The sequence below is a fragment of the Gossypium hirsutum genome, chromosome D10 (assembly GCF_007990345.1).
Source record: "Gossypium hirsutum isolate 1008001.06 chromosome D10, Gossypium_hirsutum_v2.1, whole genome shotgun sequence".
Classification (NCBI taxonomy): Eukaryota; Viridiplantae; Streptophyta; class Magnoliopsida; order Malvales; family Malvaceae; genus Gossypium; species Gossypium hirsutum.
Window position 1 is genome coordinate 63,432,956 of NC_053446.1, and position 18,622 is coordinate 63,451,577.

The 18,622-nt window shown below is 34.2% G+C and overlaps 3 protein-coding genes and 1 non-coding gene across 7 annotated transcripts; 2 read left to right on the plus strand and 2 right to left on the minus strand.

Moving 5' to 3' along the window:
• The first annotated feature begins 923 nt into the window (after positions 1–923).
• On the plus strand, positions 924–7,267 carry LOC107938197 (elongator complex protein 1). Of its 2 annotated transcripts, XM_041103578.1 has the most exons (7): positions 936–1,236; positions 1,774–2,107; positions 2,292–5,361; positions 5,494–5,592; positions 5,684–6,002; positions 6,972–6,998; positions 7,036–7,267. In XM_041103578.1, exons 1-5 carry the CDS (start codon positions 1,078–1,080, stop codon positions 5,997–5,999), a joined length of 3,978 nt encoding a protein of 1,325 aa, XP_040959512.1. In that variant the 5' UTR covers positions 936–1,077; the 3' UTR covers positions 6,000–6,002; positions 6,972–6,998; positions 7,036–7,267. The 2 variants fall into 2 exon arrangements, with proteins under 2 accessions (XP_016726769.2, XP_040959512.1); XM_016871280.2 differs by having other exon boundaries at positions 924–1,236; positions 6,972–7,267.
• A 489-nt stretch (positions 7,268–7,756) lies between these two features.
• Positions 7,757–7,828, minus strand: TRNAC-GCA (transfer RNA cysteine (anticodon GCA)). Its single transcript has one exon. It is a non-coding gene; the product is annotated as a tRNA-Cys (tRNA).
• Positions 7,829–8,698: 870 nt separating this feature from the next.
• On the plus strand, positions 8,699–13,686 carry LOC107938201 (methionine--tRNA ligase, chloroplastic/mitochondrial). Its single transcript, XM_016871287.2, has 12 exons — positions 8,699–9,201; positions 9,990–10,133; positions 10,231–10,380; positions 10,455–10,622; positions 10,709–10,833; positions 10,988–11,081; positions 11,197–11,295; positions 11,923–12,103; positions 12,182–12,297; positions 12,750–12,905; positions 13,082–13,210; positions 13,294–13,686. The coding sequence occupies exons 1-12, from the start codon at positions 8,905–8,907 to the stop codon at positions 13,465–13,467; spliced, it is 1,833 nt and encodes a 610-aa protein (XP_016726776.1). The 5' UTR covers positions 8,699–8,904; the 3' UTR covers positions 13,468–13,686.
• Positions 13,687–14,311: 625 nt separating this feature from the next.
• LOC107938200 (UDP-glucuronic acid decarboxylase 6) lies at positions 14,312–16,953 on the minus strand. Of its 3 annotated transcripts, none has more exons than XM_016871286.2 (12): positions 16,769–16,953; positions 16,355–16,448; positions 16,138–16,224; positions 15,964–16,051; positions 15,782–15,873; positions 15,628–15,692; positions 15,466–15,554; positions 15,293–15,370; positions 15,109–15,202; positions 14,966–15,032; positions 14,772–14,876; positions 14,312–14,687 (listed from the first exon to the last, which is right to left on the minus strand). In XM_016871286.2, the coding sequence occupies exons 2-12, from the start codon at positions 16,433–16,435 to the stop codon at positions 14,502–14,504; spliced, it is 1,032 nt and encodes a 343-aa protein (XP_016726775.2). In that variant the 5' UTR covers positions 16,436–16,448; positions 16,769–16,953; the 3' UTR covers positions 14,312–14,501. The 3 variants fall into 3 exon arrangements, with proteins under 3 accessions (XP_016726775.2, XP_040959513.1, XP_016726773.2); XM_041103579.1 differs by lacking the exon at positions 16,769–16,953 and adding an exon at positions 16,606–16,663; XM_016871284.2 differs by lacking the exon at positions 16,769–16,953 and having other exon boundaries at positions 16,355–16,510.
• Positions 16,954–18,622: the final 1,669 nt, after the last annotated feature.

An 18,622-nucleotide genomic window follows, 5' to 3' on the forward strand; every position in this document is an offset into this window, starting at 1 on the left:
AAACAATAATTAAATCAAACCAAAACTATCGGACTGTTATTAAGATTACTTATTTCAAATTAGATTACGACACCTTGGTTTTGTGCGTGGAAAGAAATCATTAGTAAGTACTTTTGTTTAGTTTAAAGGTTGGTTTATTTATTTATTTATTTATTATTATTTTTTAAACAATTATATTGTAAGTTTTGTTTTCTTGACACGGTATTTATAACTATATATAATCTCTCTTCAACTTATAAATAAGAGAATAATACGCTTCAACATATAGGAATTCACGCCCCTTTGTATTGACAATAGTTTTTATGCCAATCGAACTAAAATTTAATAGAATTTTTATTTGATTTTTTTAGAATTGATGTAATTTGACTTTCAATGACTTTATAAATACTTAGATAATGACACATTTATGATATGAGTAAAATAAAAGTATACAAAAGTAATTTTATTAAAAATTTAAAAATTAAATAAATTGTTGGTTGAAATGATAAAAATAAAGTATACTATTCTAATAATATAATTTATCTTGTAAAAAGCATGATTTTCAAGTTTTAAGTATATAGTATGGATAAAATAAATATTTAGATTCCAGGAATTTAATCATTTCAATTTAAAAAGGATTTAATATGAAATGCTCGATCTATAGTATTTGTGCCTTTTTTTTAATTTGGTACCTAAGGAATTGTTTCTTCAATTAATTTACCTCAAAATTTCACGTGTCAATTGCAGATTAGTCCATTAATTCCATGTCATTTTTCATAACGGCTTGGGGTAAATTGGTTTAGGAATGGTTTTACAGATACTAAATTGAGAAAACAAAAACTATGAGTACCAAATTGAAAAACGAGGAATAGTTAAAGTACCAAATTACATATTAACCCATTAAAAAATGGGGAAAATAAGTCTAAACCAAAAACCCTCCATTTAGGTTTGGTTATAGTATAGCCTACACTACAGTGCAAGCTATCTCCTTCTTCATCGTCACCTCAAACCCAAAAACCCCTTTTAATTCCCATATTAATTGGCTTCAATTTTTCGCTAGGGTTTTGCAGACTTTGAAATTTCAAGTAAAAAAGAACAATGAAAAATCTGAAGCTTTATTCCGAGATTACATCGAATCTTCAGTTACAATCAGAAGGCGAAGTATTACTGTTCTCTGCTTACGACATTGAAAGAAATCGCTTCTTCTTTGCTTCTTCGTATAATCTTATTTACACACTCCATCTTTCTTCTCTCCAAGTATGCCCCCCCTTTTTTCTCTCTCCTTTTCCCTTTTTTGTGTGTGTGTGTTTGGTTACTTAATGTCATATCAATAAATCATGGGTACTTTTTAGTTTTGTAATTTAGAAATATGGTTAACTGAATCAAAATTTTATGACTTAACTCTTTTATCTAGAAAGATTATGCTTTTAGTTATTATTATTACATGTTAATTATATATGATGTGTATATATATATTTAGTTTGTTTAGCTTTTAGTCGCATTTACTTGAGGAAGCAAAAAAAGCAAGTAGGCAAAGGAAATAACCAAGTTTTATAAAGTGAAATGGGAATTTGTTAGGGTTCTAACCTAGCAAGGGTGTTATAATTTGGAATCTTTTTTAATTATTTTTAGCTGAGAGAAAGTTTGCTAAAATGTTTAGGAAGGTGATTCTAAGTATTAACTTTTGATTAAATGAAGTACTTAATTATGCAGCTTTTATGTTTTGTTCGTATTTTTAATGGGGTCTTTTTGTAGCATGTGTGCCCACTGACATGAGTCAATAAAATCTTTCAGAATGAGCGAGCATGGACGAAAGGTCCTTTACAAGCAGAAATTGATCCATTGGATTTGGAGCCTGAGGATGCCATTACCTCCTTTGATTATCTAATGGAGAAAGAAGCACTGATAGTGGGCACTTCTAATGGGCTGTTACTGCTGCATAACGTGGATGGAAAGGAAATGGAAGTTGTTGGTCGAGTTGAAGGTGGAGTCAAGTGCATTTCGCCTAGTCCTGATGGAGACTTGCTAGGTGTAACTACTGGTTTAGGGCAACTACTGGTGATGACTCATGATTGGGATTTGTTGTACGAGACTGCTTTGGAGGACCAACCTGATGGAGTTGACGTACGTAAGGACTTCTCTCCATTGTTCTCTGATTTCTTTTGACCTTTTACTTTTAATTTCATTCAATTTCTGTGTCTTGTTCTCTTTATGCTTTTGCCGGATAGCGAAAATATAGATATTTTTTCATCATAAGTCTTGCTTCTTTTGTCTATTATATTGGCTTTTTATTGATTAGAAACTGGTTTCAGGTGAACCAAAATTTCCATCTGGAGAAATGTTTGGCAGCCCCATCACATGGAGAGGTGATGGGAAGTACTTTGCCACTCTAAGCGAGGTGTTGAATTCTTCGAGTAAGAGGCTTAAGGTCTGGGAACGGGATGGTGGAGCTGTACATGCTTCCTCTGAACCAAAGGAATTAATGGGGTCTATTCTGGACTGGATGCCTAGTGGAGCGAAGATTGCTGCCGTTTGTGACAGGAAGGCACAGAACGAAGGTCCATCAATAGTTTTCTTTGAAAGAAATGGGTTAGAAAGAAGCTCGTTTCTCATTGGTGAACCAATTGACGCAACTGTAGAACTTCTGAAGTGGAATTGCAGTTCTGATCTTCTTGCAGCTGTTGTTAGATGTGGAAATTATGATTCTGTGAAGATCTGGTTTTTCAGCAACAATCATTGGTATCTAAAGTATGAAATCAAATACTCGAGGAAAGATGGTGTTAGATTCATGTGGGATCCAACAAAGTCACAGCAATTAATTTGTTGGTCTCTTGATGGACAAGTCACAGTTTACAAGTTCTTTTGGGTTACAGCCATCACGGATGAATCAAACGCTTTAGTTATTGATGGCTCTAAGATACTTGTGACCCCTCTTCCTGTGTTCTTAATGCCACCTCCTATGTATTTATTCAGCCTTAATTTTCCAAGTGCTGTTCGGGAAGTGGCTTTTTATTCCATGAATGGTAAGAACCGCTTGGCTGCATTGTTATCAAATGGTTGTCTGTGTGTTGCAGAGCTTCCAACACCTGACACTTGGGAATCTCTAGAAGGCAAAGAATTTAGTGTGGAACCATGTGCATCTGCAACCCCATTGGGATCCTTTGTACATCTTATATGGCTGGATCCACATGTGCTTCTTGCTGTTTCTCATCATGGATTCAATCACAGCAATTGTTATTTCCAACCCTCTTCAAACGAGGATAGGCTTCTTGGTTTCTATTTGCAGGAGATCGAGCTCTCTTGTTCTGAAGATAATGTCCCAGGTCTACTGACATGCTCTGGTTGGCATGCAAAAGTTTCATATCGAAATTTGTTGGAAGGACTTGTAATCGGTGTTGCTTCCAATCCTGCTAAAAGAAGCTCAGCTTTTGTTCAGTTTGATGGTGGAGAAGTTTTTGAGTATACATCTAAGTTGGGAATTAACAAACTCGATTTTAAACACGATGAGTTAAGGTTTTCTTCATCTTGCTCCTGGATGAATGTGGTTCTAGTTGGTGTCACTGAACCATCAAAGCTTTTGCTTTTTGGTCTTGATGATATGGGTAGGCTGCACGTCGGTAGGAAAATATTATGCAGCAATTGCAGCAGTTTCTCATTTTACTCTAATTTAGCTGACAATGTAATCACACATTTGATCCTTGCAACAAAACAAGATTTGCTCTTTATTGTTGACATCGGTGATATATTGCATGGAGAACTTGAATTAACATATGAAAACTTTATCCATGTTGGTAACAAACGAAGGGAAGAGGAGAATAATAACTTCATAAATATTTGGGAAAGAGGGGCCAAAGTTGTTGGTGTTTTGCATGGAGATGAAGCTGCTGTTATATTGCAAACAAATCGTGGAAATCTGGAGTGCATCTATCCAAGAAAATTGGTGCTAGCCTCAATTGTCAATGCTTTGAACCAAAGACGCTTTAGGGATGCACTTCTTATGGTTAGGCGGCACAGGATTGATTTTAATGTGATTGTTGATTATTGTGGGTTGCAAGTGTTTATTCAATTAGCTTCCGAGTTTGTCAAGCAGGTCAAAAATTTGAGTTACATAACTGACTTTGTTTGTGCTATTAAACATGAAAATGTGACGGAGAAACTTTACAAAAAGTTTCTCTCTCCACCTAGCTGCAAGGAGCAAAAGGATCTGTTAACTAATGATTTCAAGGGTTCTGATGCTAGTTTAGATGCAAATAACAAGGTCTCATTGGTGCTTCTGGCCATAAGAAGGGCTCTTGATGAACAAGTACCCGAAAGTCCTGCAAGGGAGCTCTGTATTTTGACCACTCTGGCTCGTAGTGATCCCCCTGCTCTTGAAGAGGCTTTGGAGAGGGTAAAAGTAATCCGGGAGATGGAGTTATCAGGTTCTGACGACCCAAGACAAGTAAATTGCCCTTCTGCTGAAGAAGCTCTAAAACATCTACTGTGGTTATCAGATCCAGAGGCTGTCTTTGAAGCTGCTTTAGGTCTTTATGATTTGAACCTTGCAGCTATTGTGGCTCTGAACTCTCAGCGGGACCCTAAGGAATTTCTTCCCTTTCTCCAGGAATTGGAACGTATGCCTGATCTCTTGATGCGCTATAATATTGACCTTAGGCTGCATAGGTTTGAGAAGGCTCTCAAACACATTGTATCCGCCGGTGACAGCCATTTCTTTGATTGCATGAACCTTATGAAGAAAAACCCTCAACTTTTTCCTCTAGGACTTCAGCTGATAACTGATAATACAAAAAGAGGGCAAGTACTTGAGGCTTGGGGAGATCATCTTAGCGATGAAAAATGCTTTGAAGATGCTGCTGCCACTTACTTGTGTTGCACCAATTTGCAAAAGGCTTTGAAGGCATATCGTGAATGTGGTAATTGGAGTGGCATGCTGACAGTAGCCGGGCTTATGAAGCTAGAAAAGAATGAGGTATTGCAACTGGCTCATGAGCTTTCTGAAGAACTCCAAGCCCTTGGTAAACCTGGAGAAGCTGCCAAGATTGCTTTGGAGTACTGTGGGGATATTAATGGTGGGATTAATTTGCTCATCAGTGCAAGGGACTGGGAAGAGGCTTTGAGGGTTGCTTTTTTGCATAGCAGAGAGGATTTAGTCTCGGTAGTGAAAAATGCAGCGCTTGAATGTGCGAGCAGCCTAATAGATGAATATAAAGAAGGGCTTGAAAAAGTGGGGAAATATTTGGCTCGCTATTTAGCTGTTCGACAAAGAAGGTTGCTGCTTGCAGCAAAGCTGCAATCAGAGGAAAGGTCGATAAATGATCTTGATGATGATACTGCTTCAGAAGCTAGTAGTACATTCAGTGGAATGAGTGTCTACACAAAAGGGTATGTGTTTTGCATATTTCGTGTTTAAGTATAAATGTGCATCAACTGCCTATTATGCTTGCTGTTCTTTCCATTTTTCTTAATGTGTCTCAGTTCATGTCTGAATATGCTGTTTCCTTTTTGCATGAACAGCACAAGAAAAAGCTCTGCTGCTTCAACTGCCTCAACCACAGCTAGCAGGGCAAGAGATACCAGACGTCAGCGAAGTAGAGGAAAAATTCGTCCTGGAAGGTATGTTGTAATTCAATATCAGGATCTCCCTTCTCCCTTCTCCCTTGCTATATCTTATGTATTTTGCTGAGACCATTTATTTACATAACAGCCCGGGTGAGGAGATGGCTCTTGTGGAACATTTGAAAGGCATGTCCCTAACGGCTAGAGCAAAGCAGGAACTGAAGTCCTTGCTGGTTTCTCTTGTAATGCTTGGTGAGGAAGAAACTGCACGGAAATTGCAACATGTGGGAGAGAACTTTCAACTTCCTCACATGGCAGCAGTCAGACTAGCTGATGATACATTGTCTGATGATACCATAAATGAGCATGGACATACTTTGGAGCGTTATCTCCAGAAAGTAAAGACTGAACTTAAGGATTCAGATGCTTTTTCATGGCGCTGTCGAGTATTCGTTTCTCATTGACAGGTGAGCTTATTTCTCACCAATGGTCCCCTATGGTTCAAACTTCTTGTTTGTTGAACTATAACTTATATTATTCGATTTTTCCATGGATTACTTTCTGCACGGGTAACTAGGGGTGTTCATTCGGTTAACCGACCCGAAATTACTATAACCGAATTAACCGACCTTCCAAAAATTTTAACCGTTAACCGAACCGATTTTTTTTTAAAAAAATTTAACCGAACCGAAATTTTTTCGGTTAATAAGGTTGGTTAACCGAATTAACCGAAAATTATGTATTTTTTATTTTTGGTTAAAAATTACCCGAATTACCCGAATTACCCGAATTACCCGAATTAACCGAATTACCGAAAAATACCCGAATTTTTTTTATTTTTTATTTTTAAAATTTAAAAAATTTATAAATTATTAAAGTAAATTGGGTTTTAGACTTTAGTAAATTGGGTTGTCTTTTAGTTTTAGTTTTATTGGATTGTGTAATTGGGTAAACTTTAGTTTTAGTTTTATTGGGTTGGGTAATTGAGTTTGGGTTGGGCTGGATAATTTTATTTATTAATTTTTTCGGTTAACCGAAAATTTTCGGTTAACTGACCGGTTTCGAACCGAATTAACCGTTAACCGAAAAATCATAAAAAAATTAACCGACCCCCGACCGAAAAAATTCGGTTAACCGACCGATTAACCGAATTCGGTCTGTTAACCGAATTTTTTCGGTTTTACCCGAATTATGCACACCCCTACGGGTAACTTCTTCATAATCAATGCATGTTTTAACTTTACGATATTTGATGGAACCTTTGGGTTTTGCACCTGGCTTACCACGTTCTACATCAATGCATTGCCATGATTTTTCTTGTTCTTCGAAGAATATAGCTTTGGCATCCATGTAATGAGTTACAGCTGTTGCCTAACCTCTTCGATTTCAATGTCCTCGAAACTTATCGTCGAATATTCGCCAATGTTTATCTACAGGCATAAAGGAACTGTATACACCACAGCTGCTACGCATTTTGAGATTGGGAAGTTCAGGAGATAGTGCAGGCATTGGATTATTTATTCTATGGAAGAAGCCTTTCAAAATCACCACTCCCAATTTCTTTGACATTGATCACTTCATTGGGATTTTGTATTTGTACCAGTAGCTTGCTTGATTATGTTTTTGTCTTGAGTTCTGCTAATAGATGGCTAATTAGGGTTTCGTACTTTCAGTTTTTTTTTTTTACTCTAGTTGGAATCAAATTGTCTACTATAACACGGTTTGTCTTTGATGACGCATGTCTTTGTGATATTTGGATAAAGGGTGAAAATGGGTATATAATAAAAAGATAAGGAAGGTATATAGTAAAAAAACCGTCAAAAAAAGAAAAGAAAAAATATTAAAGTTATACTGTTTAATTTGATATATGAATTTTAATTTTGTTTAATTATACACATGATATTTTTATTGTGGTTTAAATATATATAAATGAAATTTAATTTTGATTTAATTATACACATTTGAAGAAATAAATATATTATATTATTTTTATATTGAATAAATATAATTATTTGTGTATATAATATATAAACTTAAAACTATATATATTATAATACTTGAGAAATGGATTTAATCAAAGTTGAAAAGAAAATGAAGAAATATCAAAATAAAACGAAAAATAAATGTGCTAAAGATGAACCTTAGAAAGTACTTCCACATAACCCTAAAGTGAACGTGTAGAACTATCGATTGAAAAGTGGGAAAAAATTAAAACAAAAAGAGGGCCCAACCGGGTTCGAACCGGTGACCTCTTGATCTGCAGTCAAATGCTCTACCACTGAGCTATGGACCCACTTGCTATCTGCCTACTTGTTTATTTTATAAATTGACAACATCAATACAAACAGAATTCAAAATCTTCCTGCATGCAGACAGGGTCATCATTTTCATAAGAAAAAAGGTCCACGCATTTAGTTAGTTTGTGTATTTAAATGTAGTTTGAGAAAGCCATTTACGACATCATTGGCACTATTAAAATAATCCTCCAACCTATTTTACACATTTCAAAATTTTGATTAAATCCGAAAATTTATTCAACCGGTTGAACTGAAAATTGAAGATGTAGCTTCTTATAGCATTAGATCAGCATCTTACTTCGATCCAACAAAAATGAAAATGGCGACCTCCTTCATTCATGTCAAATATCGTACTAAACATCCTTAAACTATGAACTTCATTTTAAATTAGTCTTTAAATTTTAAAACGTTCTAATTATGTCCATAAGCTATCAATATTATATCAATCAATCATTTTTTATTATTAAAAATATTAATTTAACCGTTAAATAACGTGTCAAATATTACATGACATAATCTAAAATAAAAATTTTAAATAAAAGTAAAATGTCGCCACTTAATTTTTAAAAAGTTAAAATTAAAACTAAAATAAAATCGAAAAAAAAAGAAGTGAGAGTGAACGATAAGATTTTTACAACATCATTACAATATTTAATTTTCTTTAAAATTTTTCATTTTAAACTATACCACATAAGATTTGAAATATCATTTAATATTTAAATTGGTGAGTTTAGAAACCAAATTAAATTTAAGCTTATAGTTTAAGGATGTATGATGCAATTAACCCATATTTTAATTCCACAAATGATGCTTTGAAGAACCCTAATTTTTATCCAACCCATTAAGCCCAATAAAAAACTTAAATTAGCCCATCCCATTGAATTTTCTTTCTTTTATGTGTTTTCTTCTTCCCCTTATCCTCTTTCTTCCCCAAAACCTCTCCAGCCGAATAAAAAAGTTTCGATTTTTTTTTTGTTTGAAAAATAATGCAGCTCAAATCAGTTTATGGTTTAATTTATACATAAAATATAATATAATAATTTTATAGTTTCTTTACAGTTGAAGAAGAAACATGGCAGTAGCAAGGATGAACATGAACTGTTCGATACAAAGCAGCCTTTCTTGTGTATTAAAACCATCCTATTTTTTCAATTTCAAGACTACCCAATTCAAAAATCGTCTCTATTTCCCTCAAAATTACTTGATTTCTTCAAAAAGATCATTGCTTTGTACTTGTTCAGGCAACTTCCAAGCTGGTGAAAAGGCTGAACCTTTTGTTATTACAACTCCTCTTTATTATGTCAATGCCCCTCCTCATATGGGTAGTGCTTACAGTACTATTGCGGCTGATGCCATTGCCAGGTTTCAGGTATTTGTTTAAATGGTGCCTTAGTTTCAATGGGTCTTGGTTTTTTGGTACTTCTATGAATTCCTTTTTATGAAAAGTATAGTTTTTAGCTTTAGGAATACATATTTTGCTCATAGGTTGGTGTTTCTTTGTGAATATATTTAGTTCTAGTTTAGAATTTTGATAATGTAATTGGTACTTATGCTTAGTAGTTTTACATGAAGAATGGCTAAACTAGTTTGATTATTGTTTTTGTTAAGCAAAGAGTGGATTTTTGGACTTTAGATATCAAAGAAAAGAGTATTTTTTACAGTGGCGGATCTTGGTAACTAAGTTGGGGGGATAGTAAAATTTGCAAAAAGTTTAGGAGTTTAATAGAATTTTTTTTGAAAAGAATTTGGGGTCTAATTAAAATTTTTAAATTTTTGCGAGATTGATGATAATGTTCAAAAATTTCAAGAGAGCTTAATTAAAATTTAAAAAAAAAATTAAAAGGTGTAATGAGAATTTTCAAAAATGTGAGGGGGCCTAATTAAAATTTTCTAGAAACTTCAAGGGGGAAATGAAATTTTCCAAAAATTTTGGGGGGCCAAAGCCTTCCTAGGCCACCATAAGGATCCACCTCTGATTTTTTAGTAAAATTTAATGGTTAAAGATGTATAGTTGTTGAGAATCGATGTGGCTACATTACAATCGATATTGTCTTGTTCATAGTTTTTGATTTGCAATCCATAATTTTGCTTCATTCTTACCACTTCTTGTTGAGCTGCAAAGATCCCTTTCGATTTTTTTTTCATTATATGTGGCAGAGGCTTTTGGGAAAGAGAGTCATATTAATAACCGGGACAGATGAGCACGGGGAGAAGATAGCTACAGCAGCATCTGCTTGTGGCTCCAGTCCAAGAGAGCATTGTGATGTTATATCACAAGCTTATAAAATGCTGTGGAAAGATGTAATTCTTTTATGTTTCCAATTTAGGAGGTTACGTTTTAGCTGAGTAATTGAGGTGTTGGATGCCGATATGACCATCGGTATTTTCTTGATTGCAGTTAGATATAGCTTATGACAAATTCATTCGTACAACTGATCCGAAACATGAAGCAATCGTTGAGGAATTTTATTTTAGAGTTCTTGCTAAAGATGACATTTACCGAGCCGACTATGAGGGACTGTACTGTGTCAATTGCGAGGAGTATAAGGTTATACACTGGATTTCTATATATGTATAGCAACTAAGGTGTTCCTCGAAAATAATTGGTGTAACATTGTGCAGGATGAGAAAGAGCTGCTCAAAAATAATTGTTGTCCTACGCACCTAAAGCCATGTGTTCCTCGCAAAGAGGATAATTATTTCTTTGCATTGTCGAAATACCAAAAACCATTAGAAGAAATTTTAGAACAAAATCCAGATTTTGTTCAGCCTTCTTACCGTTTGAATGAGGTGAAACAAAGTGGAGTTCTTTTTCTTTTCGTGATAAGTTGATGTTCATTATTTAGACAATTCATCTTAGTGATGAACTTTTCCAGGTCCAAGGTTGGATAAAAAATGGCTTAAGAGATTTTTCGATTTCCCGAGCAGCTGTGGAATGGGGTATTCCGGTTCCCAATGACAATAAGCAAACTATATACGTTTGGTTTGATGCACTTCTCGGGTATGGTTCTTTTCTCATAGAAAAGGAAATTATAGTAGGCTTTTTACATCTTTCTTTGAATGCCACCTGGACTTTTTCGTGTCTCAACATGTTCTTGTTTTCTCATTGTGGAAACTTTTGCTGAATATGGATTTTAAAAACTTGTTTTAAACAGCTATATCTCGGCTCTGTTGGAGGATAAGGAGCAAATAAGTTTACAAAGTGCTGTTTCTTCAGGTTGGCCTGCCTCATTGCACTTGATTGGAAAGGTATGAAACTAATCCACACGGCAAAGTATCCATATGCACCAAAATGCTACTCAAGTGAATGAGTTATGTTCCCCTTTTTGAATTGTGCCGAGTTTGGCATTTTCTTTTTGTGTAGGATATTTTACGTTTTCATGCTGTTTACTGGCCGGCTATGCTAATGTCTGCTGGATTGAGTCTCCCGAAGATGGTGTTTGGCCATGGTTTCTTGACGAAGGTACTTTAACACTATGAAGCATAGTCAATTGTTTTCCGTTTGAAACTGGTGCATGATATTTGACTAGTAGAACTTCAAATGAGAGTTTCAAGTAATAGAACGTCGGTATAAATATTTAGACAAGTTACTAGCAAATCTCTCCTCACTAACTAAGGTTCATATTGTGCTTAGACTTGCCTGCATTAGGCCTCGTTTTAGAATTCTACCTTTGTTACTTTACTTTGCATTATATTTTGCTTAAAAATGACTATAAACCATTAAGATTTCATGATAACGCTATCTTTTTGCTGCTAAATTTCGGAATTTTAGGATGAAATCTGAGTTTAGAAGTGCATGAACCGTCAGGGTTTACCAGTTTTGTAATCTGTTTTGAGTTATGAGCACTATGGTAGTTGAAATAGAAGAAACGAATTAACAGAGTGATGAAAAGAAAGAATTTAAACCTCAAATGCTTTTGTACGTGGATTTGAAAGGAAGAAATTGAGGGTCCAAGTGCCATAATCCGTCCAAGGAGGATGTTAACTGATTGAGTATTGCATTTCCGTAGTTTCTTTTAACATGTATATTTTTCTCTCATATTCGTAATTTTATTTTATGCAGCAATGCTTTTTATTTTGAAAATTATAGGATGGCATGAAGATGGGGAAGTCATTAGGGAATACAATCGAACCAAATGAATTGGTTCATAAATTTGGAGCTGATGCAGTCCGGTACTTCTTCCTAAGGGAGGTAGAATTTGGAAGTGATGGAGATTATTCTGAGGAGCGTTTTGTTAATATTGTCAATGCACATCTTGCCAACACAATAGGTATGTTTCGGTTACTATTAGTAGTTCTTAAGCCAATGCTACTTTGTTATTCCGTTCTTTATATTTGTTATCCCGCAGGAAATCTTCTCAACCGTACTCTTGGACTTCTTAAGAAGAACTGCCAGTCGACTTTAGTGGTTGATTCAACCATCGCAGCTGAAGGAAAGGATTTTAAGGATACCGTTGAGGAGCTGGTAAGGTTATTACAAATCTAATACCATATCTTGAACAATAGGTAGTAGTTGCCTATGTTACTCTAATTTTTTTAAGAGGAACCAATTTGCTCAATATCGATATTGAGAGGGACTAGAAAGGTATTTTTACCAAAAAAAAAGTGCATACCTATGTCGGACATTTACCCATATCCAACACCCGAATCCTAGCAACAGCAAATGTTTAACAGAATTTTGCCCTGAGATACAATTCCGGGAACTTTTTGGTAATGGTGATGGAAAGTAATGTGCTCTAAGATCAACACCTGCTAAGTTTCTTGATTTTGCTGATCTGCCAAGTATCAGTTGTCCATTTTCCCCACCCCTCATGATTTGTTGATTTGGTCGTTTTTTCTTCTTTTTCCCTTTCCCTCCTGCACGACAGTAAATTAGGTCAATTGCTGATGCCTTTCTGTTTTTTATGCTTTATACAGGTCGAAAAAGCTCGTATCAATTATGAAAATCTGTCCCTATCATCTGCTTGTGAAGCCGTGCTAGAGATCGGCAATGCTGGAAACTTGTACATGGATAAGCATCAACCATGGTCTCTTTTTAAGCAAGGCGGTGCTGCTTCCGAAGCTGCAGCAAAGGTGCTTCCACCTTCTTTATGCTTCTTTACATATATTTTGCACCATGTTGCGCCGACTTTCCATTTTTTTGAAGCACTGACACTCCCACCCAAATCCGAGTAACGATTTTGCATGACCTGGCACACCATCTATTCAATGGCCACTATCCTGATTTATCTTTTCCAATATTGGGACAGGATCTTGTGGTCATACTCGAAGCAATGAGGATTATAGCGATCGCTCTATCACCGGTCGCACCTAGCTTATGTAGGCAAATATATGCACAGCTTGGCTACTCCGAGGACCAGTTCGATAACATAAACTGGGTACAGACACTCCCCCCTTTTCTCTTGGTACATATGCATAAATTTATCGTCTTATTAACCGCACCGAATGTGTATAACCGCAGAGCGAAACAAAGTGGGGTGGACTAAAAGGTGGTCAAGTGATGGCACAACCTAAGCCAGTGTTTGCAAGAATTGAACAAATAAAGGAAAATGAAAATGGGGCTGAAGCAGCACCTCAAAAGGTTGTGAAAAAGAAAGAGAAAAAGCAAAAAGTTCAAGGGGTGATAGAAGCCTAGGGTTCTAATTTTTGAAAGTATGTTGATATGAATATTTGCTCGACATGGTATATATTTGGAGGGGTATTTTAGGACTATGCTGTTATGTATGTGTTAGACATGGGTGTTTCATACGGATACTTCAAGAAAAAGAAAAATAAAGAGTCTATGTGAAATAATGACCATTTAAAATTTAATTGTTTATGGTTGAAAAAACCGAACCCGAAGTTTAATTGTTTAGACCTTTGGTTCTCGGTTTAATCGAGTGATATACCCGACTTCTAAATCTTTATCATTGAGTTTAAAAAGTGATTTTTAAGTTAAATCAATATTTTAAAATAAAAGAAATGGCAAACTCTCAATTTAACTTCTGGTTTTTCAAAGTTATTTTATGTAATAAATTATAATTTTGTTTATTAATATTAACTATAAAAAATAAATATAATTTATATATTTAAATTAATTTTCACAAATAATTTATATTAATCATTTAAAAAAATTTGTTATATTTTATATATCACAATATTAATAATGAGTTACAAAAAAATGATACTCTACATTTAAGTAATTATAATTTAAGTTAAGTTTATATATTTTATATATCACAATATTAATTAATTAATAAATTATATATTTAATGTATCATAATATTAGTGCATTTAAATATAATTTAAATACATATTTTTTTTATTTTACAATATTATATTTAAAATAAATATTCAATCTTCTTCAACTTTAATAATAAATCATTCTTAAATATTCAAGAGTCATTTAACTCGGAAAAACTTCTTACTTTTAATCTCCAACTCAAACTCGAGTAAGATTCGAGTTTTTACTCAAATTTATTAATATTTTCAATGAATTATGAAAGGCAAAAATTGTGTTCCATTTAACTCAAATATCGTTCAAAAAACATTAAAAACAAAATCCAAAATAACTCCATTGCTGCCATTATTATGCATTGAAGATAAACATATTGGAATTTGATTATAGAAAGGAAAAGAAGCAATAGTACTTTATATTTGTAACTTCTGTTGCTGTAAAATAACTTTCAATCAGTTCTTCTTTGGGACCCCGAGCCTCTGACGGAAATCCTCCTCCATAAGCGGAAGCCCGTCACGCAACTTCACCTTTGGCTCCCATCCGAGCACCTCTTTTGCTTTGGTTATGTCCGGCTTCCTTTGTCGGGGATCATCGGGAGTGTTTTCCACCAACGATATCTTCACCTCAGGATCGATAAGCTGCAAAAAAACCACATTACCAAGAACTCAATTGATTGTTTTCCGGGATACATCGGTTATACGAAAAATGTACGGAAAACTAACCTCCTTCACGGATTCTGCAAGCTCGAGCATGGTGAATTCACCTGGATTCCCGATATTGATTGGTCCGGTGTTCTCTCCTTCCATAAGTCGGATTAAGCCGTCAACCTTTGATTAATTAAAACAAAAAATATGAGTATCAAGTGACATTCATACGTAAAATAGTTCGATTTTGAACACGAATTTGAACAGCGTACCATGTCGGAAACATAACAGAAACTCCTTGTCTGTGTTCCAGGTAATTGAACAGTCAAAGGCTCATTGCTGCAAAATTTAACAGTAAGGTAGGTATAAGCACGGGGCATCATCTTAGATATCTCCATAACATCGTATTACTTACCGGAGTGCTTGAGCTATGAAATTGCTAACAACACGACCATCATCAATGTTCATGCGTGGTCCATAAGTGTTGAAGATCCGAGCAATTCGAATCTCTGTTATTATGAAAAATGAGTGTAAGAATCTTCATACGGGAAAATGAAAGATATGAAAAACAAGCGGCGAGCAAATGCTGCATTGTTTACCTATGCCATGCTGCCTATGGTAATCGAACATCAAAGTTTCAGCCACTCGTTTTCCCTCATCGTAGCAGCTTCGAACTCCTGCAGCATATGTGTAACAAGATCGTTAGGATACTTGGACTCGGGTGAGATGATTGAAAGAGCAAAAAACTCTTTCTCGATATCGAAAAACATACCGATAGGGTTAACATTTCCCCAATAGCTCTCGGTCTGGGGATGTTCCAAGGGATCTCCATAAACCTCTGAAGTTGAGGTAAGTAAAATCCTGTTTTTCGGACAATCAAACCATGAGAATCTTATAAAAATCTATACAAAATCGATAAGTAACGGTCTCAAACCTTGCTCCGACACGCTTTGCCAGACCCAACATGTTCAATGTACCGATCACATTCGTCTTTATTGTCTGTTTATTGTCATTAAAGAACACAGTTCTCAGACATAAGAATCCTCACATGACCGATGTCTCATCTAGAAGACAGAACACAAACATACCTTAACAGGATTGTATTTGTAAAAGATTGGCGAAGCCGGGCAAGCAAGATGGTAGATCTGATCAACCTCAATGAGCAACGGCTCGGTGACATCTGATTTGAACACAAACTAAATTTAGAACATGAACATATATACAAACACAAACATACAACATTCTCAGCCTATGTCCCAATGAACAATACCGTGACGAATAAGCTCGAATCTCGGATGTCCAATCCATTTCTTGAGATTGTCCTTTGTGCCGGTAAAGTAGTTGTCGACGACAATAACCTTAAACAACACAAAAAAATACATAAGAAATTTCAAAAATGTGATCACAAACTCAATAAACAATAAAATTTTTCAATTGAATTCACCTCATTCTTTTCATTCTCCATCAATTTATCCACTAAATGGGAGCCAATGAATCCAGCTCCACCAGTAACAAGAATTCTCATGTTGGACTGCACATAATAAAAAACATGTTATGTCGGATACGAATATATGCTCGATTTTTTTTCATGTTTTTTCATTTATTTGGATAATCATACCCTAAATATTAACATGAAATCTTAAATTTTGAATCAATTTTACCTGAAAAAACTTGGAAAATCTCAAAGGAGAAGGACTTGGAGGCTTCTTAGAAGTTGAGTTGTCAGTTCCATTTGCCGACATTCTTTTTCAGATCCTACAAGGAAAACAAAGCCAAACAACACTCAAAATTTTCCTATTGCTCAAACGAAGAGATTATGGACTAATATATACAAAAATATGACCTAAAAAAGAATTATTTAAATACTAAAAAAAAGCAAAATTAAAAAAAAATTTATTGACCAAACTAGTACCAACTAGAGAGAGGAAGTAATAATGAAAACTTAACAAACAATCAAAAGCTTCACATTAACAACTCTATAACCCACACCAAACCTTAAATAAATAGATATGTTTTTTTTTTGTCTCAGATCTAAATCTGCATCCAATGGCCTAAAATTACCATAAAAATTATACCTTTGGAAAGAGAAAGTGAAGATAAAATCTGGGCTTTGCTTAGTTTAATGAAATTTATGAAGAAGTTTGAGAATACTAGGTAAGGTAGTAGAATTTAGAACAAGCTTATATACAGTTGAAGTGATGTTTGAAGTGATTTGCAGTTAAAAGGAGATAAATCCGTGAAGTCGGGTGGTGATGACGTGGTTATGAGTTTAAATTTGGGGAAAATTTTTTAATTACAGTTGTCTTGCCTATTATGGAATGCCACGTGGGTTTTGTTCACCGATTAGCGTGTTCGGTGGGGTGACTCTTCTGGGACACTGTTGTTTGATGCCACTGTAGAATACACTTGTCTTTGGTATTTTTTTTTCATACGTGTTATTTTAATTTTTTATATAATTTAATATTTTTCTAAAAGACGAATAATTATATAATTTGAAAATTTGTGATAATATTATTTATGTTTATCCAAATGGTATGAGACGAAAATAAAAAGGTTAAAACGGATATTTATTTTACTGCTAGATATATTTCTTCCGGTGCATAAAATTTAAAATATTCCGTAAAAATACAAAATAAAACCAAAATAAAAAATTTGTATATATTATTACTTTGAAATTAAAAAAATAAAAAGGTTTAATGCTACTTTCAATCCCTATATTTTTCAAACATTTAAAATTTGTCCCTCTATATTTAATTTCAAAAATTAATCGCTTTTACTATTTTGATTTAATAACTGAAATTCAATTAATTGCACTATAACAAAAATTCCTTTTAAATTATATAATGTGACATTTTTTAAATAAAAGAATGATCATGTGATCAATTACACGGGTGAAAAATTGAATAAGCAAATAAAAGTATAAAATGTAAGGTTGTAAATAGAGACGTTCGTAGATGGAGTGGTCACTTGCTTTGGACTAGGTTTGAGTTTATATTTTTCAACCTCAGCCTAATTCGACCCATTTGATTATTTAAAAATAATAAAAAAATATATAAAAAATTATGTTAAAATTTATATATTTTTATAATTAAATATTACATATTCGTTTAATTTAACCATTACAATTCAATTTATAAAATATAGAAATTCTAGGATTATATACAAAAAATAATAATATTGGTAAAAGAAATAAACAACTACGTTAATGGTGAATGGTGATATTTTACTGAGCGACATACGCGTCAGACTAGGATTGGTTGGAATCATATTTTAATGGTGATCCGCAAATAGATAAATGTCCAAAATTTTAGTGTCGGCTTATCCACCACGTCGGATACAGCTAACGTCCGGTTTAAAGGGAAATTGGAGAAGTACAGCTGAAGTGCGTGATTGTCTATAGTGCAGCATTATCCTTCCGCGTCAGATCTAAAACATTCAACTTTGACCTGTTTTCCAAAGCCGTGACAGATTAAACTCTCCCTTGAACTGAAACTCCGAGTATATATTTCTTATATTTCCAAAATAATATTTATTATATATTGGTTACGTAAGATTTTTATTTGTATTATCGTCAGAGTCCGTCTTGTAGTAGTAACTTGATATTTTTTTTTTTAAAAAAGTGTTTAATTGATACAGTATAGTTACACATTAAAGAAAAGTATTTATAGAAGTTTTATAGTTAATTATTCGTGTAATTCTTTTAATTTTCAGTTTATCATAAAATTTAAACATAATAATTTGGATGTCCTAGGAATCAACAAGGAGGAGATAAAGAGGAGAAGGTAGTATAGACTGGGAGCTCGCTTTATATGTGACATGTGAAGAGTTGAAGTAATAAGTTGAGAGAGAATGAGAAGAGAGGGAGAACGGAGGAAAAGAGAAGGTTAGAGACTTAGGGTGTCTTTGGTTGGGTGAAAAAAATGGAGGGA

Bases quoted from the DNA above. Each gene is read 5' to 3' on its own strand.
- LOC107938197 (XM_016871280.2), top strand. From the start codon at position 1,078: ATGAAAAATCTGAAGCTTTATTCCGAGATTACATCGAATCTTCAGTTA. The intron at 1,237-1,773 runs GTATGCCCCCCC...AAAATCTTTCAG, and splicing joins TCCATCTTTCTTCTCTCCAA to AATGAGCGAGCATGGACGAA. The intron at 5,593-5,683 runs GTATGTTGTAAT...TTTACATAACAG, and splicing joins GGAAAAATTCGTCCTGGAAG to CCCGGGTGAGGAGATGGCTC.
- LOC107938200 (XM_016871286.2), bottom strand. From the start codon at position 16,435: ATGTCGGCAAATGGAACTGACAACTCAACTTCTAAGAAGCCTCCAAGT. The intron at 16,052-16,137 runs GTGAATTCAATT...GTGTTGTTTAAG, and splicing joins TGGAGAATGAAAAGAATGAG to GTTATTGTCGTCGACAACTA. The intron at 14,688-14,771 runs GTTAGTTTTCCG...GTTTTTTTGCAG, and splicing joins TTGCAGAATCCGTGAAGGAG to CTTATCGATCCTGAGGTGAA.
- LOC107938201 (XM_016871287.2), top strand. From the start codon at position 8,905: ATGGCAGTAGCAAGGATGAACATGAACTGTTCGATACAAAGCAGCCTT. The intron at 11,082-11,196 runs GTATGAAACTAA...CTTTTTGTGTAG, and splicing joins CATTGCACTTGATTGGAAAG to GATATTTTACGTTTTCATGC. The intron at 12,906-13,081 runs GTGCTTCCACCT...ATATTGGGACAG, and splicing joins CTTCCGAAGCTGCAGCAAAG to GATCTTGTGGTCATACTCGA.